At 33.6% G+C, this 25,308-nt stretch overlaps 2 protein-coding genes and 1 pseudogene across 2 annotated transcripts; 2 read left to right on the forward strand and 1 right to left on the reverse strand.

Annotated features, from left to right (window-relative positions):
• Positions 1-4,446: 4,446 nt before the first annotated feature.
• On the forward strand, positions 4,447-5,382 carry LOC134272896 (uncharacterized). The gene has a single exon (XM_062755071.1). It carries the CDS (start codon positions 4,447-4,449, stop codon positions 5,380-5,382), a length of 936 nt encoding a protein of 311 aa, XP_062611055.1.
• Positions 5,383-8,420: 3,038 nt separating this feature from the next.
• On the reverse strand, positions 8,421-10,397 carry LOC134272891 (uncharacterized; annotated as a pseudogene).
• A 13,443-nt stretch (positions 10,398-23,840) lies between these two features.
• Positions 23,841-25,054, forward strand: LOC134272892 (cysteine dioxygenase type 1-like). Its single transcript, XM_062755067.1, has 3 exons — positions 23,841-24,007; positions 24,225-24,466; positions 24,791-25,054. The coding sequence occupies exons 1-3, from the start codon at positions 23,841-23,843 to the stop codon at positions 24,979-24,981; spliced, it is 600 nt and encodes a 199-aa protein (XP_062611051.1). The 3' UTR covers positions 24,982-25,054.
• Positions 25,055-25,308: the final 254 nt, after the last annotated feature.

Here is a 25,308-nt window from a genome sequence, read left to right on the forward strand (position 1 = left end):
GCAACACCGATCATTGAAATCAAAAACGGATTCACAGAATTATGTATCTTAGTGTAGTCTACTTGTGTGCCAAGTTATATTGAAATCAGACCAAAACTGTTGGAGGAGTAGCATTTTGAAAGAATTTCACAGAAATTTCTATTTTTAGTAACAACATCGTTCATCGAAATCAAAAACCGATACACAGAATTATGTATCTTAGAGTATTCTACTTGTGTGCCAAGTTATATTTAAATCAGACAAAAACTCTAGGAGGAGTAGCATTTTTAAAAATTGTTTACAGACAGAGAGACGGACGGACGCATTACGATCGCATAAGCTCTTCTGGTCTCTGACAAGTAAAGCTAAAAAAAATAGGGAGGGGTTACCCCTTTAGCGGTTACAAACATGACTTGATTTTAAAAAGGTATTTTAAACATCAAATATATTTTTTTTAAATATAATATTCCGGTCATATGTATGACTAATTATGGTCATCATATATTCATTGGAATACGTTTGTTACGTTCATCATACTGCAAAATTTCAAAGGCGTTTTTCTTTCATTTTCGCTTGTTTGTGTTATCAACAAATATACTGGCGAGGAGATAATATCGATGTTCGCTTCAACAATACCTAAAATTACTCATTTTTTATTGAATGATGTTTGTAATGGAAGTCGGAAAATTTTCAATCGACCGACTCGGCATGTTTTAATGACCGTAATATATATATTACGGTCATTGGCTTTCCTACAGTGATATATGGATGTAAAAATGCTTACGTAATCCTAAATTACAAAGATTCTTTTATTATTATTATTAAATTGATCCATTGTGCTTTTTACCATTATCCTTTAAATTCAAACTTTTCAAAAATAAATTACATAGTTATTTTTTTATGATGTCATGTACATTTTTCTTTGTTTCATTGAAGGTGCTGCAAATATTTCAATAGCTTTTATCATACAGAACCAGCGAACCAAGGCACTTCAATTACCTCAAAATTCAGACCATGTGATAAGAATCACTTTTCAGGTACAAGGCTCTGTTCCAGTTATTCCGTTGATTTTTTCTGTTGATGATCCCAGTGAATTGGTCAATTCTGTGTTCTCCATTTGTGAGGTTGAAGTTTACGGTAAGTCTTTATTTGTTTAGTTTTGTTACGTCTTAGATGGTTAATGTGCAGTTCCCATTCGGCAAACCTCGGCTGTACAGGGAAACACGATCTCAGATAGCATGAGGACATTGGCCGAACCTAACAATGCTGGCTGCGTTGGGGCAGTGTATGTGATTTACGTTGCTAGCGCGCTTCATGAATTCTTAAATCACGAATACAAAAACCTCAGATTATATTAAAAATAAATTCATCCCAAAAGAAATTTTATTTTTACGTTTATTGAATATATTTTTGCAGTACAATTAGTTTCATTAGATGACCAGCATGTTTGGCAATGTGTAACTCTGATATCCAAATAGGACAGTTTCCAGTTAAGCTTGGACTTCCAGTAGGCCTGGCATTCTCGACGTTACATAATTAGCTTGTGAAATTTACACAGCTTTCCTCAACCGTTGAAATATCCATAGCAGAGAAATTCGGCCGAATATCAGTAGAGTTGCAAACAGCCAATTAAAAGTTCTGGCACTTCACAGTGGCGGGGTTTATGTTGTCTCATCGTTGTCAACAACAATTTACATTTCCTGATAATAATTTCTAGACCAATGAGAAACTATTCGTCGTTTGACAGACGCTTATTACTTCGCGCCGAGAATGCCACGCCTAACTAACTAAAAGTCCAGACTTACCTGATAACTGGTCTAACATGTAACTATCTGCTAATCATGCCACAGGAGATTGAAACCTCGGACGTTGACACCATTTTAAATACTCGTTAATAAGGTAAATAATACAAGCAGAACAAATAAGAAATACTTCCAAAAAATTACCGATATTTGTAAAAATAATGTTAATTTATTTTTAAGTCACCTGAATAAACTCAGGTGACCTATTGCTATCCGTTTTCGTCCGTCGTCGTGCGACGTGCGTAGACATTTGAACTGAACATTTTCAGCGCTTCCTCCCTGAAGCCAGTGTACCACTTTCAACCAAATATGGCATAAAGCATCTATGGGTGAAATGGAAAAATTGATTTTCAAGGTGCCTGCCGCGTGGGGGATGGGGAGCAAACCACTAAAATTAGTGCAGTGCAATCTTTAAAAAACTTTATTTTTACTCCTGGACATTAAGCAGTCAAACTGTATAATTGTACTTAGCATTGGGTCCTCTACCAAAATTGTGAAATTCATGGCCCCAGGGTCAGGGTATTTAGTACTAGGCCGGGGCTAAATAAGTTATATAGTGAAAAATGCATTATTTCTTTGAAATTCTTTTCTGCTACTCAGCATTAATTAAACTTACCAAGTGCAAAATTTAGTTGAAAATGACTGCGAACTCTAGCATTGTGAATTACATGGCCCCAGGATCAGGGGTTCTTTTTGAAGGGCGGGGTTTACAGATTATATAGTGAAAATGCATATATTCTTTGAAAATCTTCTTCTCTGCTCCTGGGTAATAAATAAACTAACCAAGTGCATAGATATGTTAAATAAGGCTGCCTCTTCCAAAATTGTGAGTTTCATGGCCCTGTGGTCAGGGGTTCTAGTGCTAAGGTTGGGTAATATATATTAATAGTGAAAATGAATTATTTCTTTAAAAATATTCTTCTTTGTTCCTGAGTAGTAAATATACTAACCAAGGGGATAGTTATGTTAAATAAGGATGCCTCTTCCATAAATTTTTATTCTGTATATGGATATTAAACCAATGTACTATGTACATACTTATGAGAAGGAAGGATTTCTCTTTGAGATTTGTGAATATCAGGGCCCCTGGGTCAGGTCTTTTTTGTTAAGGCGGTGCTCTAATATTTATATAGCGAAAATGCAAGATTTTTTTGAAAATATTTTCCTTTGCTCTTGGATATAATGCCAATGATCTTATTACATATTTATGACGAAGAAAGCTGATTCTTCCAAAATGATTAATTTTCTGATCCCAGGGGTTAGATGTACTTGGGGGGGATAGATAGTCTGAAATTAAATCATTGCTTTGAAATCTGCACTTTGGTATTAATCAACAACTTAATGAAATAAAATTTCAAAAATTTTGAAAGATGTGACCCCAGGGTCAATAGTTCCTGTGAGATGGAGTGCACAGCTGATAAAGTGGAAATGCATTTTCTCTTTCTTACTCTCATCTACCTCTGGGTATTAAGTAATCGAAGTAAGCATGCCAAATGTAAAGTAATGATAAGTAATGGTGCCTCTTTCAAAATTGTAAATGTCATGGCCTCTAGTTTAAAACACGAATCAAATTCAATCGTTGAAGAGTTGTTAAATATACTCAGGTGACCCATAAGGCCAATGGGCGTCTTGTTTAATGCTTTTTTCTAATAACTTGTTTATGATAAAAAAAATATTCATAAATAATAATTGTTCATATTGTCTATGCGACAGAAGAAAGGTAACAGAAGTTAATTTCAAGATAATTTAATAAATTGTCAGGTTACATTTGAAGGCTGCATGAAATGATTCTATTTCACATGGCACTTGCAAAAATTAATCTTTTTCTATTACAAAAAGATCTTAAATACTGCTGTAAAAAAACTTTCCCTTTTTTTTACCCCCGCTCCGAAGACATACCGTTCTACCCTGGTGTGTGCGTCCGTCTGTTCATACCAAATTTTTGCTCACTTTTCTCAGCAACTACTTAAGGCCAATGTTTGAAATTTTAACACAATCTTTTCTGATGCATGCCATATTATAGAATATTTTTTGTTTAAATCCGATGTCAACTTCCTGTTCATCCGTGCGTCTGTCTCTTTCATACATAACAAAATTTCGTCATAGATTTCTTAGCAATTACTTACGGCAGATGCCAGAAATTGTTACGCAATCTTCTCTGAGGTATGTCACATAATGGGGTATATTTTTGTTCTCATACGTTGTCAACTTCCTGTTCAACCGTGCGTTTGTCCGTTTCATGCATTACAAATTTCCTACGCAGTTTTCTCAATAGCTTCTAATTGAAACTTTAGTACACTATTTGTTGAGGCATGCCATGCGGAGGGATTCTTTTTTCATTCTATACTGATGTCAACTCAATGCAGATGCTTGAAATTTTAGCAAATGCATGTAATTTGTTGAGGAATGCCATAATTTGTGGTATTTTTTTGGTATGAATCTGATATCAACTTCCTATTTATCTGTAAATATGCCCGTACATGTAACTTGACTTGATGTGTATATTAACGTGATAATGTATATTCACATCAGAGCGGTGATATAACATATGTGCATAGGCTCACAGACTTCCGGTTTGCACAATTATACATACAACTAAATCAGATTTACTTTAACAGAAACTTCAGATACAACATCAACTATAATTCAAACGTCTACAGAGGTGATGACAACAACAAACGAAGATACGTTAACGACAACAACTTCACAATCAACAACCCTAGCAGACTCAGAAATTACTTCAACTATTACTAAAAATCCGACATCTACAATGGAAGAAACCACAACAAATAAAGAAACGACAACTTCCTTTTTAACCTTAACAACAACTTTACTAAATACATCACAATACACAACAAAACTAACACCTACAACAAACCAAGATATAACTTCCTCTCACTCCACAACCTTAACTTCAGAACTAACATTACAATCAACTACTAACCCCACGCCAACAACGAACCAAGATACAACCATTTATTTTCAATCCTCAACCTTAACAGACGCAACAACTTCCTCTCAGTCAAAAAGCTTGACAACAATTTCACAAATAACATCAACATCCACTACAAACCTGACACCAACAACGAAACAAGAAACAACTCCCTATCAATTATCAACCGTAACAGCAACAACAACTTCAGAAACAACATCACCGCCCACGATAAATCCGGTGCAAACAACATACGAAGAAACAACAACTTCCTCAAAATCTTCTCACTTTACAACAACAAATCCACCTAGTACATCAGCATCCACTACATCGAACCAAGATACAACTTACTCTCAATCTTCAACCTTTACTCCACATGCAACACCGTCAACTACAACAAACCCAACAACAACAGTCAAACAATCAACCGAAATCAAATCAACTGGAAGTTCAGTAACAACCACTGATGAAACAAAAGAAGCACACAGAGAAACATCCAGGGAACAAATTGACAAGTCCACTCCAATTGTACCTAACGATTCCGCAGAATCAACACAGTCCAAAGTCAAAAATACTCATTTGATTTTAGGGGTATCTGCTTCATTTTTGGGACTTGTAGCAGTAATGGTAGTTATAGGATTAATATCTAGAGGATGCAAGAAACTGTGAGTATTATTATATGTTTTCAGCTTTCCTGAGCTTAAAGCTCAAGTGAGCTTTTCTGACTGATCAGCCTTTATTTGTCGTCCTTCTGTTAACATTTCGCATTTTTAATTTCTCAAGAACCACTAGATCAATTTTAACCAAATTTTCTGGGGTGAAGTGGAGTTTAAATTGATAAAAATGATAGTCAAGTTCCCGTTACAATGGGAGATAAACAAGAAAAGAAAAAAAACAGGGTGAGGTCATTGAAAAAAAATCTAGAGAAACTCCGGGCAACAAAACTTGAAATTTATGTGGGAGTATTCTTTGGTAGTGAACTGTTTGAAATGATAAAAATCATAACCCCGGGGTAGAGCTGGGCCAAAAGAGGGAATCTAAATATTACATTAAAATGTAAAGGAAAAAATCTAAAGAACTACTGGGCCAGAAAAGCTGAAACTTATGCGAAATCAAATTGGGGTAGTGTAGATTCTAAATTGTTCAAATCATGACCCTCGGACTGGAGCACATCCAAGATTTGAAACATATAGGAAAATTCTTTAAAAATCTTTTTCTCAAGAACCAGAAAACATATATAGAAGCATCCAGTAAAAACGTAAGTTGTTCAAATCTTGACCATGGGCGTAGGTCAGGCCACAATAGGGAAGTCAGGCTTAACATTGAAATAAAGATGGAAAAATCTTTTTTTAAAACTTCTTAAGAACCACTTGGCTTGAAAAGCTGAAATTTATGTGGAAGCACTCGGGACCGGGAAAGTTTTAGATTTTTTATTTTCAAAATCATGACCCTTGGTGGAAAGGTGGGGTCACAATAGGTATTACAAGAGGGGGACGATTAAGAACATCATGACCATAGTCATTAAGGCGAGCAATGTTGTCCTTTTGCCTCTTCTGTAAAATTAAATTTATGTATTACAAATCATCATAAAATTCTACTTATTCTATTGTAGAAAAGACCGATTATCCTTCAATAAGATTGCACTGTTTTTTACTGAATAAAAGCTAGAAAGTAATGAATTTTGAAGAGTTTGACACGAAAACGATTGATGCAAAATGACAAGAACATACAAAGAATTCGTTTTTTTATTAACAGGAAGAATAAACATCCAGATATCCAGCAGAAAGATTTTAGACAGTTCAGACACTGGAGAGATCATATTTTACTTGGAAAGCCTGTGTATAATGTGGATTCTTTCTCAGACCTCAGTCACAAGTTGTACATACCACGTGCATCTCTACGAAATTTCAATTCCAGGAAAGACTATTTTAATATCAATCCGCAAGGATATCACAGATATTGATTTTTGCTATAGCTCCGAAAGCGTTTCCTTCGACTTATTTTATACGTTCTTGCAAAAAGTTCATCAATTATGTAGTGCAACCGTCTGAAGTTACAAACTGACGAAATTATTACAAATACTTAATATTTTAATTTCATTGCTAATAAAAACAGTTAGAAAATGACAATCTGTTGTTTAATTTTAATTTAAGGTAGAAAGTTTCCCTGCCAACGCTTAAAAGTTTATCTCGATATCGCGCGGGGAAGGTAGATGTTAAAATAAATAGAATTGATAAATTAAATACCATCACCTTTTGACCTCTTAATCAATAGGAGGTCCAGTACAGTTACTATTTAACTATGGAACGCCATGTAAAGCATAAATATTGATAAATTTTCTTGAAAAATGCGTAATTAAAAAAGGCAAATATTTATCCGAGGCTGATCTGATTTCTTCGAACATCTCTCTGCTGAAGCGAAAATGGTATTCAAAATCGTCTGAATCAAATCGTGGTATTATTACCTCCTCTGCAAACCCTGTTATACGGGGTAAAAAAGGGTTTTATAAAAGCAAGTGGCTTCAGGGTAATTAATTGCCAGATTGATGAATTTCTGAGACTCCAAAAATGTTTTTTTAAAATCAATTTCCATTGTCTATATAAAACTCGAAAATAGCAAAGAACACCTGTAACAGTTCGGTTGAAAACCACGTGTATATGTAAATATCTGGTCATGTGATGTGATGGGAATCTCGAGTGAGTACTCGAGTATGAACCGAATCTGCTCAGGATGAATCATGGACCAGGACATTCTACTGCCTTGAAGCGTACTGCGCTTGAAGATCCACTGTTAAAATACCCGTCTATCGACTCCAAAAAATTCTATATCTTAAAAATTTAGAAAAAAGTCTGTGACGTATCGTAATTAAAATAACGAGAACATTATATAGAAAAAGAATAAGAAGAACTTACAAAAAGGGACCGATATAAATGTCGGATGAGTGATCCCCCCTACCAAAGGTGAACACTATTTTAGCAAAACTTAGAAATGGTTTACCTTCAGTTCTCAAAGGTATAATCGGGATGGTTAGCATGCTTAAACAGACTTTGGGAATTAACTTCTTACAAAGTTGTCTATCAATACCAACTGCTGCGTCTTTTAAATTTCAGTGTTATAGATTAATGCAAGTACTATTGTGACATATGATTGCGCCCATGAGAAAAGGGTGCTTATGACAATTTTTATACATTTTGACTTTTTTGCGAAAATTGATAGATAATGGGTAGAATATACATAATACAAAATTTTATAACTCTACTCCATCTATAAGACCCATTTTTATTCGTTCAAAGAAATGATACATTTTATTCTGCAATTTAACGTCAAGACGTTATCAGCATGACATCATGACGTTATTGACGTACATGTAACTACAATAAACACCGCACAGACACACCATGTTCTAAAGTGAATTGTGAACAATAATCAATTAAGATATTTTGATATTTGAAAGGCAACTTTAAAAGCTACTTTAAAATCAAAATTTGTTCTTTATAGGACATGAAGCAAGAATTATTTATGGATTATATTCGGTCATGTAAATCTGATTTGTAAGAAAAGGGTCGACAGAACAAGTACATGTAGTAAACAAGCATATAATTATCTTATGATTATAAAGGATATATAATTTATAACTTCAAATTGAAATGGTGTAGAACATAAAAAATAGTATCATTCAGACAGTGTGATTCATATACAATGCAAGTTTACTCCTCAGTTGGACGAGGACACAGTTCATTCTGATACAGGGGTCTAACATACGGGCGGACGTTTTGGAACAAGTATGCCCGTCTATCTCCTGAGAGCCCAGGTGGAGTTAAAATTCTCGGCCTGTCATGCAAACGTGTGATCGGGTGCTTCATAATCGATACCCTTGTTTCCACAGATTCAGCAGTCTCTTTTACGAATACAAATCCTGGCTGCTGAATCGGAAGTGTAAGGAATTCCTGGAACCCTTAAATGGCTTGAAATAAGAGGAGAGAAATTATTTCCAATCCCGCCACTTCCATGTTGGCGTTCCATTTTGAAGGTATGGAATTGCTGAGTTTGTAGTGGAGGATTTTTGCACAACTTCTATAAGTTGATTTAGGGATTCAATATCACTGCGACGGAAAAGTTTCCGAATATGAGCAAATCCACTGTCCACTAGACATCTGTGAAAATAATTTTTGTTCTTGCATTCAATCAATATTGAAGTCAGTTTTTGTCAAATATTCATAAATTGAAAGTTTGGACATACCTTGTATGCCCCGGGATCTGCATCATTAAAGTGATAGAATCATGGAATCCTAGCAAAACCCTCCAACATAAGTAAGCCAACACAAACTGATTTTTGTTCTGCCCTGCATATTAATAATTGACAATTACTTTTAGGCATTTGTTCATACATGTACAAGGTGCATGAACATTATATAAGCCATGATAATTACCAATTATAGAATGACGTAATAATAGTTTTTTTAAAAAAAAGTTACTTAAGGATTCTCAAGTTGATTATTTGTGTATAAAGAATATTACCAGTGCAGTTATCTGCATGAAGATAACAGTTTTTTCCCCAAACCCATATTCATTTAATGTATGATCAAGCATGCTTATCACAGCATTTGGTCCATAAGTTAAACTTCCATCTTTTCCTATTTAGTATATGATTTAAAATGCATATTTTTTCATTGGTTTAAATAAATTTTTAAAAACCGTAAAGTTGTTGCAATACACTAACACATGCATACAATCTCTGTCTCTCTCTCTCTCTCTCTCAAAATTAAAAGACACCCATAAAATAAAAACTAAAATGACAAAATTTTATACCTATCGTTTGATCTTCATCGATCATAAAATTTAACTGCATAGAGGTGCTATCTATGCGCACACCAAATAGCTGGACACGTCGTAGCTGCAAAAAGTATGTTGGACCCATTTGTCTTGCATGGTGAGGGAGCTGGAAATGCTGCGCAAAATCAAATGTGTAGTGGACATGTTCCAGTTGATCACCCTGCCAATTCTCCATTTCTGAAACTGCTTCCTGAATACATTTTCTGTATTGAAGTCTCTCCCGTTTGGCTGCGAGAATGTGATCTTCGAACTCTTTGACTGCTATCAACTTTTCTTCTTCAGCCCTGGCATCTGCTATTTTCTTTCGAAGACGCTCACATCTCTGGCATACATCATCTCTTGGACTACTGATACGTATGTGTGGTACACATTTCATCCAAATATCTTCAAAAGACGATATCTTTAAGGCTCTGATGTTGGTCTCTTGACAAGATTCAAGATACTTCTCATGAATGGCGCGCTTTGTGTCAGATGCTGGAAGGTAGATAGGTGGTATACCATCACTGCCACATGGAGCCGCTGGTTGGGGAATTCCAAATTCCTCTGCGTAATTTTTGATATACTTCACAGCATTTTCGATTTCTGTAAACTTTAATGCGTGAGCTGGTTTTCGCCCTGTATTTCCATTAACACGCGCTGTTGCACCATTCTTGTTCATATGAGTGATACTGTTAGAAAGTACTTTGTTACTGAGGTCGTAAATGACTAAAAATGTTTCTCTACACACTCTCGCCTCGAATTCTGTAGGAATATCTCATCCGTTTTCTCTCTGTTTTTCTCCGTGTAATTAGCCCAAAACCTCCTTTCTGGAGCACTCCCATCACAAACATTTCTTTCTCTACTTTACTCATCTCTCTCATCCTGAAAATATTTTCTCTTATTTCGACATCCGAAAACATTTGAAAACAGTTTTTCAAACAACTACATGCATGTGCATTCTGTTAAATTGACGTCATTTTCTAGGTTTGACTCTGAAACTTTATCTATGATGCCATCCTCATGATCTAAATCTGATCCCACTTCATCCTCCTGTAAGTTTGTAAATTCCAATATTCTTCTTTCAATTAATGCATCTGGATGAACATGTTCGTCTGATTCAGAATAAGTGTCTTCCTCCTCTGGATTTGTGCGGCATTCTCCGTGAGAGTCACTTGTCCAAAATGCTCCGTAAATAATCTATCCAGCTCCTAATATGTAAAAAAAAAATTAAATGTTTAAATGTGATAACTTTAAAAGCTTAAATAAAAGAATTATAAATTAAAATTTATTTGAAAATTGGTAATGATACTCAAAATGATTTTATTTATCAAAAAAAAAAAAAAAAAAAAAAAAAAAAAAAAAAAAATAAAAAAAAAAACCCTGTACTCTAACAATTTATTACCACACTGATCTATCTCATTTGGGTATGAATTAAAGTGTACAACCTCATCAACTAATTTTTATTAAAAAAAATTTTGAAGTATGATTTTCCCTTTGAAATAATAAATTGTAAAAAAAAAAATTAAAATAAAATTCATACATTGTTTGATATTTCTATTATTTTACCGGATTATTAACTTTTTGGTTATTTTTCAATTGAGATTAAAAAAAAAGAAGATAATTTCAATTTATTTTATTCATAAATATTTTTTTTCAGTCCTAGAAGTAATTCTCATTCATATTGTTTTATTTAAATACAACTCGCATTAATTGACCCTGTAATTATAGATAGGGCTTATTTACATGTTATGCCTGCTATCCAATCCAGGTATGTTTATTTTATAATAAAATCTGTTCAAATCAAACCAACACTTAAATCAAATTTAAAAAAATAAATAAAACAAGTAGCTAATACAGTCAGAAACCCCTTCGTGAGCCCCTAGGAATCGATCGCCGATTTAAGAGTTATCTCTCTTATTTTCAGTAACCTAGGTCTAGCACTTGAGTGTTGTACTGTATTCATTCAACGCTGTGCCAGATGTGCCTAATGGCTTATATATTTTGAATATGTGTCTATATAATAAAACTATACTTGCACAAGTATTTAAATCATCAGATAAAACAAAGCGCAAGGCCTAATTCTCTCCTGTAACCGAAAACCCCGATGAAAAGTACGCAGGCCTAATGCAAAAATAAACGTCTGCTTTTACACAGTTTCTTCAAATTTATCCTGAATTTGTTTTAAAACGTGGCTAGACAGATGATATAATTTATTTCTGAGTGTGCTATGTCTTGTTTACCTCAAATTGTTCCATGGTTAAGCTGGTAAAAAATTCGTCAGTATGTTTACAGAAGTTGCATCATCGCATCTGTTTATATGTTGCCATGTACGAAATACGTGTGAAACGGTCCCGGTATTATATTCCGAAAACACTCGATAAAGAAAAATAATTTACAAAAGAAATAAAAAATACATTCGATTTTATTAATGGACATTTACACCTAGCGTTATTGGTTTAATTTCATTATGAAGCGTGTAATTTTACAATATATAAAAAAAGCACGTGTTGTGCTAAACTGCGGTGGAAATGATGCCGGGGAATTTATAACGTCATAACTTTGTGACGTTATTTCTCTGTTCAAAGAAAATTGTCATAAGCACTCTTTTCTCATGGGCGCAATCATATGTGTGAAATTTGCTCGTCATGTGGCATATAAAATGTGTTTTTATGAAGCGTGTGCGACTAGGATTTTTCTCTTTTGTTTGGGAATGTGATTTTCCCTTCCCATATTGTGTCCCTGTATTATTATACCACCCGCTTGAAAAGTGGGAGGGTATATACGAGTAGTGATCGGGATTTCCGTCCGTCCGTCCGTCTGTTACGCTTTATCTCTTATCCGCAACTCCTCTTACAAATGTAAACAACTGAGTGAAATTTAATGAAACTTTCACAGAATCTTTATTACATTTTGCCATTTTGACATGCCATTTTACTTGTTTATTCGACACGTATTTTAGGTTTCCCATAGCAAAACATGGACATTGCCATTATATGTTTACCTATGACGTCACATATAGAAGCTTCTGGATAACATTTGATAGGACGAGTTATTCCTCTTTACACATTACATTTAAACAATATATAACAACAATCATTTTTTGTTTTTTAAAAAAAAATCCCAGTAAGAATTGCCCTTTTTATAATAAAAAAATCTTCAAAATTTCCATTAACGTAGGTCACTAGAACATTGACCTAGTTCAAGTTCATTTAAACGGTTTGTTTACATTCCATTACATCTACTGCACGTTAATATGCGGGAGGTCACAATGACTTTGTTTCCACTTTTATTGTTTTCTCAAGCAGTATATATATCGATGAAAATTTCCAGATGATGTAATATAGAAACAACATCTAAGTATGTGTGTACTTTAGTTAGTTTTTCTTGTGTATTGTACTAAGTACACATATATTACTTGTAAATTTCTCTCTCGAACACCGTTAATTACTTTCCACATTTAAACAACAGATCGAACTCAATTCATATAGGCCTACATGTAGGTATATTTTTTATATTAAAAAAAAAAAACAAATTGTTCTGGATAATCAGTCTAAAAACAAATATACCTGGGTTAATCAATGAAATAATTTGTAAACAGTGCGATATCTTTGTGGCACAGACGTTGGTTTTAGGTGGTTTACATTCAGATATTTTCTTCTCTTCAATGTACCCGTGTAGGTGTATTTAGTATTTGTTAAAAATTAAATGCTTCACACTTCGTTATTCCCTAAGCTGATAGGTTTTCGATAGTAAGACTCTAAGTTAGCCAATTGTGATACCAGGTTCAATATGAAAATGAAATTTCTTTTAACAAATATCATTTTCATAATAAAAAATCGATAAAAACCATGTATTTGTTTAATGAATTTGATTTGTCCGTCCAAATTGATCTAGTTTTGTATGACCAACAATAAAAAAGTATAAGGAAAATTTATAGAGAGCATTTTTAAATTCTGTTCAGAACGTTTCATGTTTCTGATATCAAATGTTCTGACCAGAATTTTATACAGTGATGTACAATCGTTATAATTTTTCACTTTAAATCTATGTGTTGACCAAGGACAAATTTTAAACGTTTTGTAATCTTTTTTTAGGTCACCTGAGTAAACTCAGGTGACCTATTGCTATCTGTTTTCGTCCGTCGTCGTTCGTCGTCCGCCGTTCGTCGTGCGTTAACATTTGAACATTTTCAGCTTCTTCCCTGCAACCACTGAACCAATTTCAACCAAATTTGGCACAAAGCATCTATGGGTAAAGGGGAACAAAATTTTTGAATTTCATGATCCCTGCCCCCCTGGGGCCTGAGGGATGGGGCCAAAACCACTAAAATTAATGCAATCTTTAAAAATCTTCTTTACTCCTGGACATCAAGCAGTCAAACTGTTTGCATGATTGTAATCAGCAATGGGTCCTCTACCAAAATTGTGAAATTCATGGCCCTGGGGTCAGGGGTTCTAGTGCTAGGGCGGGGCTAAATAAGTATATATTGAAAATGCATTATTTCTTTGAAAATCTTCTTCTCTGCTCCTGGGTATTAAAAAAACCCAACTAAGTACATAGTTATGATGAGCAAGAGTGCCTCTACCAAAATTGTGAATTTTATGGCCCCAGGGTCAGGGGTTCTGGTGTTAGGGCGGGGCTCTATTGATTATGTAATGAAAATACATGAATTCTTTGAAAATCTTCTTCAGAATCTCTGCTTCTGGGTATTAAATAAACTAACTAAGTACATAGTTATGATAAGCAAGAGTGCCTCTACCAAAATTGTTAATTTTATGGCCCCAGGGTCAGGGGTTCTTGTTTTAGGGTGGTGCTCTAATGATTATATAGTGAAATGCATGAATTCTTTGAACATCTTATCCTTTGCTCCTGGTTAATATGCTAATGATCTAATTACATATCTAAAGCCAGGATTTATTCTATTTTCAGTTTTACAAACCTTCCGCTCAAGGTTTTGAATTTTTAGAAAAAAAATAAAACAGTTTTTTTTCTTTCCGATGTCAAATTTGAGTCGGGATCGAGATTTCTAATTTACGAACTCGCACTTCCGGTTTTAAGATGGAACGGCGGGTAAATAAAGCTAGAGATAGCTTGGTTTAGTGTTAAATTCATCGATACGAGTGCGATTCAAAACGTTTCACCCGTTTAAAGGACAAATAAAATGCTGACGACTTTGTTGCACAATGACATGCTGGTGAGAAAATTATGTATTCGTTTGAAAAGTAACTGTAAATTATTTTCCTCCCCAAGGTTTTAAACTGCCCGTGGTAGCTATTGCATATTGCCAGGGACATTGTTTAGGTCTCTGTTATAGCTTACAGTCTAAGCATCATTCTTCAGAAAAGGGTTGCTTATGCATCAGATATAATGAATAAAACTATGGGAGAAGTGAAGTCCATTTAATGAAGAAATAAACAATAACCTGAAGAAATAAAAAAAAATTCAACCATTAAAAGGCAAGAATATACAAATATATACAGGCATGTAGTATCATTTGTATCAGCCAGAAAAATTATTTTACACTTAATTGAAAAAATGTTGACCCTACTCCCCAATACTCCCTGTCTGTTTTATGATAGGAATTATAACTGTCTGTTTTATGATAGGAATTATAATTTTAGGCATCAAGTAAATTTTTGAACAATGTCTTCACATTCACCTAACACAAATTAAAAAAATGAAGATATATTGAAAGACTTTTAAAGAATTGATTTTTTAAAATATATTTTGATCAACATCACAAAATTTATACAACTGGCCCAAACTGGCAGATGATGAAATAAGCAATTACATGTTCTACTTTCCTATTTGTAAGCATTATGTGTCCAGTGGTAAGGAGCCTATTAGGATAGCATAAAAAAAGAATGTACAAATGTTAATAATTGATTTATCAAAAAAAAAATATTTCCTTCTCCTTCGCATCGTCGGAAACCCACGGCTGATTACGCTTCGTTCCTCTCTCCATCACCCGTGGGTCCATTCATACCAATTCGCTCGTTTCTCATAAATATTCATTAAATTTGTCGACCAATGAAATTAGCCTTTATAGGTAAGTCGAACTCTCCTGTTTTAAAGGTAGAATTATTGTAACTCGCTTGCATAACAATGGCTGCGCCCTGCAAATCATGTACTATATGCAGTAAAATCGTATATGATCGTTCTTACAGATCCCTTTCGTCATATACAAGGTAATTAAACTATTTTGCATTCACGACATCAAAGGATTTGTAGGCAATATGTGTGCTAAAAGGTATTATCATTGCACCTCGCTTGCACAACAGAGCGAAAGTGCGTTGAAAGGGACTTCCTCATTGGACAATATAGCTTTAGATGTACCAAGAGCCACCAATCAAATCGTCTCATTAATTATTCATGAGAAACGAGCGAATTGGTATGAATGGACCCACGGGTGATGGAGAGAGGAACGAAGCGTAATCAGCCGTGGGTTTCCGACGATGTCTCCTTCGGGACTTCTTTTATTCTCATGTTCATAACTAAACCTAAACATAAAAAAAATGCTGGCCTTATAATGAAGAAAGGGGCCTCTTTCAAAATAGATAATTTCAGGGGGGTACTTTGACTAAAAATAAATTAATGCTTCAAAATCTGCCCTTTGATAAGCAATGGTGCCTCTTTCAAAATTTGTGAATTTCATGGCTTTTGGTTTAAAACACGAACCAAATACAATCGCTGGAAAGTTGTTACATGATACTCAGGTGACCTATGAGGCCCAAGGGCCTCTTGTTAACACGTACTTTGTAAATTCATCATTAATGCCCCTTTTCCTCTTCAAAAAAGACAATTCAAATAGACCATTTCAATCAATAAATTAAGATAATTACTTGCTTTTCAACCATCATGTATAGCAGATTATTGAGACCATTCATGACTTTCATTTCATCAAATAAATTTCCTTTTGGATTTCTTTAAATATTAAAAAAAATTTGTTTTTTGAGCTTTGGTAGTTAATAACTCACAAGGATTATTTATCACTGACAATCATGCGAAACCACTGAAAATAATCTACATTCATCAGATCTTTTTTTAACACTACGCTTGTATGAATCGATACTGCGAGTCTGAAACAGAAACTAGGTACTGGCAAAGGTATGCTTTGTCTTGGGTTTGTTTCGTTTTCTTAGGGGGCAATAATTCAAAAGAGCTTAGATTGTACAGTTTAAAGATCATCAACAAAAAACGGATTAAAATGTTTTATGGTTTTGTACTATTAACTGTGCAACATTTAAATGTTTATTGTTTAACATTCGTCACATTTTATCACAAAGTATTAACAAATCAGAACTTTATTATACCTCCCGCTTGAAAAGTGGGAAGGTATACTATAATCGGTATGACAATCCGTCTATCTGTTTTCCTTTAGGGTACCCATCTCTTATCCGCAACTCCTCTTATACACTGAGTGAAATTTAATGAAACTTTCATAGAATCTTTAATACATATTGTTATTGTACACCATCTTTTTTACTTTTTGATCCGACACATATTTTGTGTTTCCCGACCACAGCAAAACATAGACTTTGCCATGATAACCAAATGGAAGGCGGGGGAGGGTATCATGTAGTGATCTCATTACTCATAATGCCTCTTATTACGACCTCATTAACACACACAATTCAATGTCCCTAATTTATTGAAGAGGTTAAATGAATAAATGATCTTGGTACTCAGAACAATTGTGTCACCCCAAAGTTGTGTGTTGCTTAATTATACATGTTTTTCACAATGGTTATGCGTGTTTTTTTGTTTTTTTTTTATTTGAATTCCACAATGCTATATTACGGCGCCGCTGGAGGGCCAGGTAAAAAAATTTTTTTATTTGTTCGGACAAATTAGCAACTCGTTCGGACGAATAGGTTATTTGTTCGGACGAATTAGATATTTGTTCGGACAAATTAGAAATTTGTTCGGACGAATTAGTTATTTGTTCGGACGAATAAGATATTCGTTCGGACGAATTAGTTATTTTTTCGGACAAATTAGATATTCGTTCGGACAAATTAGAAATTCGCTCGGACGAATTAGAAATTCGTTCGGACGAATTAGTTATTTGTTCGGACGAATTAGATATTCGTTCGGACGAATTAGTTATTTGTTCGGACAAATTAGATATTCGTCCGGACAAATTATAAATTCGTTCGGACGAATTAGTTATTTGTTCGGACGAATTAGAAATTCGTTCGGACGAATTAGTTATTTGTTCGGACGAATTAGATATTCGTTCGGACAAATTAGAAATTCGTTCGGACAAATTAGAAATTCGTTCGGACAAATAAGTTTTTTGTTCGGACAAATTAGATATTTGTTCGGACAAATTAGAAATTCGTTCGGACAAATTAGATATTTGTTCGGGCAAATTAGATGTTTGCACAAATTATCCTGTATAGAGAGATATACACTTTATCTATTCAGGAGGATTCATCCTTTTTTAATACATAAATAGCTCTTTAGACCATGACATACACACGTAGCAACTAGACATGTGATATTAAAGTTGGGTATGTTGATTGTAAATATTCGGAAATAATGGATCTATACCAGTATATATTATAGGCCTAAAGTCTGCCATTCTGACAGTATATTTTCTGAATGCTCACTAGTAAATTCAAAAGGGTCAGTTACTTCTTATCAAACATCTTTTCACTCCCGTCCCTGACTAACACTGGGGTGCAAGTGGTCAGTTACCGCTTCTTTGAAAAGATGAGATTCACTACTTAAGGTTTTACTCCTACTGCAGGCAATTGGTACGGGAAAAAATTGGCATTGAAAAAGTAAGCCCCCCCCCCACCCCACCCCAAGAAATAGGACTGTCAATTTTGGGCAACTTTTCCTGAGTCACCCCCTTTTTTTCTTGTAAACTTTTCAGGTAGCTATTTTTTTCTCAGGCTGTCCCCACCCCCCACTTTCAAAAACGATGCTATACGTGGCTGCATTGTATTATATTGAATAAACTTCGGACTGAAAATATCGAGCCTCTTATTCGACCCCGTAAAAGGGGTTGCTTAATTTCATAATTTCCCTTTCTATGTGAGTCATTGGCCTATCAAACCTTCGAACTGGTACTCAACTGTAATAGCGTATAAACAAAATTAAGAAATGCTGAAAGTGACATTAAATAGTTTGTTCGACTACATGTACCTCTCCAATAACGGGAGGGGGCTATAATTATGCTCTGAAAATCAATGGACTAGGGAATATACCAGATTGATCGGTTGACCTCGTAATACACCGGTTCGCGAGTCATTTGAACAACCTGGGATCAATACGAACAGGTTCATTTTTGTGAAGTTTTCTAAATTCACAAACAGGAATATTTAATTAAAAACTCAATGAGGACCTTTTAATCATTTTATACACCGCATATGTACCAGATTGATTGATTGAATGTTTTACGCCGAATCGGCAATATTTCAGCTACAAATCGGCGACATTTGTATCAGAAATGTATTTCAAAAATCATACACATGTCATGATTAATAACTGCACGGTAGTGAATATGTACATAAAAATCATAAGAAAGAGATCAACATTAAAACGACTTATCTTCAAAATATATATTGATAATGTTGTTCATTAAAGTTATTTTGCAAAGAATCAAAATAAAATGACACGTCTTGGTGCAAACCGCACATTATTCGCGGTATCCTGATAGTTGTTCACAATTTCTCTAATTTGTCCGAACAAATAACTAATTCGTCCGAACAAATTTCTACTTCGTCCGTACAAATAACTAATTTGTCCGAACAAATTTCTAATACGTCCGAACGAATTTCTAATTTCTCCGAACGAATATATAATTCCTCCGAACAAATAATTTTAAAATTCGTCCGAACGAATTTCTAATTCGTCCGTACAAATAACTTATTTGTCCGAACGAATTTCTAATTTGTCCGAACAAATATCTAATTTGTCCGAACAAATAACTTATTTGTCCGAAAAAATTTCTAATTCGCCGAACGAATTTCTAATTTGTCCGAACGAATATCTAATTTGTCCGAACAAATAACAAATTCGTCCGAACGAATTTCTAATTTGTCCGAACGAATATCTAATTCGTCCGAACAAATATCTAATTTGTCCGAACAAAAAACTTATTTGTCCGAACAAATAAATAATTCGTCCGAACGAATTTCTAATTTGTCCGAACAAATAAAAATATTTTTTTACGTGGCCCTCCAGCGGCGCCGTACTATATAGTACAAACATTTGATTTAATTTTTTTTTCACAATGCTATATAGAACAAACATATAAGATGAACACAATATTTCATTGCAGCATTCATTTTTTGAGATGGAAAGAGAGACAGAGAGGAAAGAGAGAGGAAGAAAGAGAAAGAGATGATGTAATAAAAGAAAATGGGTGATAAATAGAGTAGGTAGCAAAACTAGTTTTGAGTCAGGGTTTATTGATATAAGTGTGAGAGTATGGAGTGCCATTTTTGCCAGGAGGCGTTAAACTCATCTATTTTATCTATTTTATCACTTTCTCTGGCTGTATATTTCAATGTTTTATAAATAATTTTGAATTCATTCAGAAAAACATGGATAGAGAGGCTGAGGTGTTGACAACGAAATCTGTAAATATATTGCTTCATTGACATAAGCAAAATATGATTTTGATGATATTGTTTTACTTATATCTCCAAATATAAAAGTTTTACCATCTAGATGCGTGTTTTGTTTTTGTTGCTCAATTTTTTTTGTAAGCTTGGTTTGCTGGTTTATATTTTTGTACCATAGTTAGGTGTGATTTCTTTTGTTAAAATTGTGGATTTTTTTGTACATATATGGGGTTATTACTACACATACAATGTAAAATTGACGGAGACATTTAAATTAGGCACTTTGTAATAGATGTAAGCGGAAATCTGTCCATTATATGTCAACTATTAGAGGATCAACCGAGGAGTGTCGTAACATCAAACATAATGACAAATTTCATAATGACAAATTTCAAACACATCCGTTTTTAACTTATAAGTTAAAAACGGAAGTGTTTGAAATTTTTAAATTGTTTTAAGTTATAGGCCTTAAACTGGTCATTCTGTTTGATGTTAAAACTTTTATATTTGGAGATATAAGTAAAACAATATCATCAAAATCATATTTTGCTTATGTCAATGAAGCAATATATTTACAGATTTCGTTGTCAACACCTCAGCCTCTCTATCCATGGTTTTCTCAATGAATTCAAAATTATTTATAAAACATTGAAATATACAGCCAGAGAAAGTGATAAAATAGATGAGTTTAACGCCTCCTGGCAAAAATGGCACTCCATACTCTCACACTTATATCAATAAACCCTGACTCAAAACTAGTTTTGCTACCTACTCTATTTATCACCCATTTTCTTTTATTACATCATCTCTTTCTCTTTCTTTCTCTCTCTTTCCTCTCTGTCTCTCCATCTCAAAAAATGAATGCTGCAATGAAATATTGTGTTCATCTTATATGTTTGTTCTATATAGCATTGTGAAAAAAGAATTAAATCAAATGTTTGTACTATATAGCATTGTGGAATTCAAATAAAAAAAAAAAACAAAAAAAAAAAAAAAACACGCATAACCATTGTGAAAAACATGTATAATTAAGCAACACACAACTTTGGGGTGACACAATTGTTCTGAGTACCAAGATCATTTATTCATTTAACCTCTTCAATAAATTAGGGACATTGAATTGTGTGTGTTAATAAGGTCGTAATAAGAGGCATTATGAGTAATGAGATCACTACATGATACCCTCCCCCGCCTTCCATTTGGTTATCATGGCAAAGTCTATGTTTTGCTGTGGTCGGGAAACACAAAATATGTGTCGGATCAAAAAGTAAAAAAGATAGTGTACAATAACAATATGTATTAAAGATTCTATGAAAGTTTCATTAAATTTCACTCAGTGTATAAGAGGAGTTGCGGATAAGAGATGGGTACCCTAAAGGAAAACAGATAGACGGACGGACATACCGATTAAAGAATACCTTCCCACTTTTCAAGCGGGAGGTATAATAAAGTTCCGATTTGTTAATACTTTGTGATAAAATGTGACGAATGTTAAACAATAAACATTTAAATGTTGCACAGTTAATAGTACAAAACCATAAAACATTTTAATCCGTTTTTTGTTGATGATCTTTAAACTGTACAATCTGAGCTCTTTTGAATTATTGCCCCCTAAGAAAACGAAACAAACCCAAGACAAAGCATACCTTTGCCAGTACCTAGTTTCTGTTTCGGACTCGCAGTATCGATTCATACAAGCGTAGTGTTAAAAAAAAATCTGATGAATGTAGATTATTTTCAGTGGTTTCGCATGATTGTCAGTGATATTTAATCCTTGTGAGTTATTAACTACCAAAGCTCAAAAAACAATTTTTTTTATATTTAAAGAAATCCAAAAGGAAATTTATTTGATAAAATGAAAGTCATGAATGGTCTCAATAATCTGCTATACATGATGGTTGAAAAGCAAGTAATTATTTTAATTTATTGATTGAAATGGTCTATTTGAATTTGCTTTTTGAAGAGGAAAACGGGCATTAATGATGATTTACAAAGTACGTGTTAAAAAAGATTACAAAGCTTTTGTCCTTGGTCAACACATAGATTTAAAATGAAAAATTATCACGACTGTACATCACTGTATAAAATTCTGGTCAGAACATTTGATATCAGAAACATGAAACGTTCTGAACAAAATTTAAAAATGCTCTCTATAAATTTTCCTTAAGTTTTACTTCTTTATTGTTGGTCATACAAAACTAGATCAATTTGGACGGACAAATCAAGTTCATTAAACAAATACATGGTTTTTATCGATTTTTTATTATGAAAATGATATTTGTTAAAAGACATTTCATTTTCATATTGAACCTGGTATCACAATTGGCTAACTTAAAGTCTTACTATCGAAAACCTATCAGCTAAGGGAATAACGAGGTGTGAAGCATTCAATTTCTAACAAATACTAAATACACCTACACGGGTACATTGAAGAGAAGAAAATATCTGAATGTAAACCACCTAAAACCAACGTCTGTGCCACAAAGATATCGCACTGTTTACAAATTATTTCATTGATTAACCCAGGTATATTTGTTTTTAGACTGATTATCTAGAACAATTTGTTTTTTATTAATATAAAAAATATACCTACATGTAGGCCTATATGAATTGAGTTCGATCTGTTGTTTAAATGTGGAAAGTAATTAACGGTCTTCGAGAGAGAAATTTACAAGTAATATATGTGTATTTAGTACAATACACAAGACAAACTAACGAAAGTACACACTTACTTAGATGTTGTTTCTATATTACATCATCTGGAAATTTTCATCGATATATATACTGCTTGAGAAAACAATAAAAGTGGAAACAAAGTCATTGTGACCTCCCGCATATTAACGTGCAGTAGATGTAATGGAATGTAAACAAACCGTTTAAATGAACTTGAACTAAGTCAATGTTCTAGTGACCTACGTTAATGGAAATTTTGAAGATTTTTTTTTCATTATAAAAAGGGCAATTCTTACTGGGATTTTTTTTTAAATACAAAAAATGATTGCAAGCTGTCACAAACAGCGGGTATAAATCTGTTTTTATTCCAATGATTGACGTATGAATTAATTTTTTTAATATATAAAATCATTAATCTACACCGAAAATAAATTATTTATGCGTGCATAGTAAAATGTAATACATGCATTATGTGCTGCACATACATGTACATGAACATAACAGGAGGTAATTTAAGTATGATTCGATATTTTAATTGCCCTCAATTATTTAATTAAAATCTTTTCAGATAAGTATTTTAAGATTGGTCTTTATACATTTTTGGAGGAAATAAATAATATTTGTTTATAAATCTTTTATATACCGGTAATAGGGAAAATATTTTAAATGATATTGATCCTTGTTTCATTTTCCACAATCTCCTAATCGTCGAGAAAATTTTGCACAAAAGCGTATTAAAATATGTGAACTTTATGTTATTAGTTGCATTTTCCTGCAGAATCAAAAGATTTCAATATGGGCTATTAATAAAACCCCAGCATATATGAAACTGCATTAGAAACCGAAAGTACATGTCATGACTCGGCGTCGTTAAAACATTACCAAAAAGCACAGTTGATTTTGAGCCTATTTTTAAGGACAAACAGAGAAATACCCTGCCTGTGGTGATTGTTTATAAAGGAGAACATGCCTGTTTTAGAGTTTCATAAAATTTTTGTATGCAAACCTGAATGTTGATTTGTAAATTTGTTATTTTAAGTTAGAGCATATTTACAGACAATAATGTCACGATATGACTTGAATGCTATGCAATCAGACCTCAGAAAGGAGTTGGAGAATGGTTTTCTTGAAGAGTCGTCGGAGATGGTAAATACCATTAAAGAAATTTTGTCGAAGTACGAAAGTCATCCAAAGGACTGGGATGGCAAGGAAAAATGGAGCGATAAAAAGCAAGTAGTGCATTTCTTTTTTTTTTTTTTAGTCCTCGACATAATTTACTAATTTACTAGAAAGATTACGTAATGAAAATGAATTTTAAACACGAAGAAGTGAAAAAAAAGATAGGTTGATTTCAGTTGAATAAGAAAGCAAAAAGTCATAAAATTTCATAATTATGCTGTTTTGAATAAATTAATTTTCAAACGGATATCTTTGTCTACTGTATAGATATACAAGAACTCTTCTGGACAAAGGGAATGGCCATTACAATCTGATGATATTATGCTGGAACACTGGTCAGGAAAGCCCTATACATAATCATCCAAAATCACACTGCTTCATGAAGACTCTAAAGGGAGAAGTGTTCGAGGAGTTGTATGAAAATCCGGATATGACGTCATGTTGTAGAGGCAAAATGAAGAAAATTGAAGACAGGGTATATACACTCGACGATGTGGCCCATATCACTGGTATATTTAAAACAATAGTTAGTGTAAACTGGTATTTTGTCACGTACTTTGAAACGTTTGTATGACTTAAATTTATACCAAAAATTAAGATTAAGAGATATTTTTTATAGTCGTCTTGCATGGATTTATCGTCTGTGTCAAAGCCTCCCTTTTGATCACATCTTGCATTTATGTACCGCACTTAAAGCACTTTCTTGAGAGTTCTAAGTTCTCCACTAGTGTCAAACCAACCTTTATTTGTCACCCCTTTTTTCAAGACTACAGTAGGATTTCCTTTATAAAATATAATATAATAAAGCTAACATATTTTTAATTTTTATATAGACGCAGACGGACTTCATCGAGTTGGAAACAAAAGTCACGTAGATGGCGCTGTTACTTTACACCTTTATTCCCCGCCCTTTTCCTCGTGTAAAAAGTATGATGACGACACGGGGAAATCTACAGAGGTTCCGATGGGTTACGATCAGGACTTTAGTGAACAGTGCTGCTCTCGCTCATGTTGTGAAAAGTAACTTTTATATGTGGAAATGCGGGAATTAAAGTCATTTATTTTTTATGAAGGTACAGTAAAACTCGGTTATAGCGAAGTCCTAGGGACCTGCAAATTTAATTCGCTATATCCGTAATTCGTTATATCCGTATAACGAATTCGTATAACCATTATTGCGAATTCGCACTATGCATGTTTTCTTTTTAGTATTACTATCAACTATGTTATAGAAGCAAATATAACAAAACATATCTTTGATAACTTAGGTTTTGTTATGAATTGAGTTTTATATACAAATGCTAAAAGGAACTGAGGTAAGTTCAATTTATCAATTTTTTAATAATATTTG

Source organism: Saccostrea cucullata, unplaced genomic scaffold, assembly GCF_032062105.1.
Source record: "Saccostrea cucullata isolate Sc308-1 unplaced genomic scaffold, CSIRO_AGI_Scuc_v1 ctg1334, whole genome shotgun sequence".
Taxonomy (NCBI): domain Eukaryota; kingdom Metazoa; phylum Mollusca; class Bivalvia; order Ostreida; family Ostreidae; genus Saccostrea; species Saccostrea cuccullata.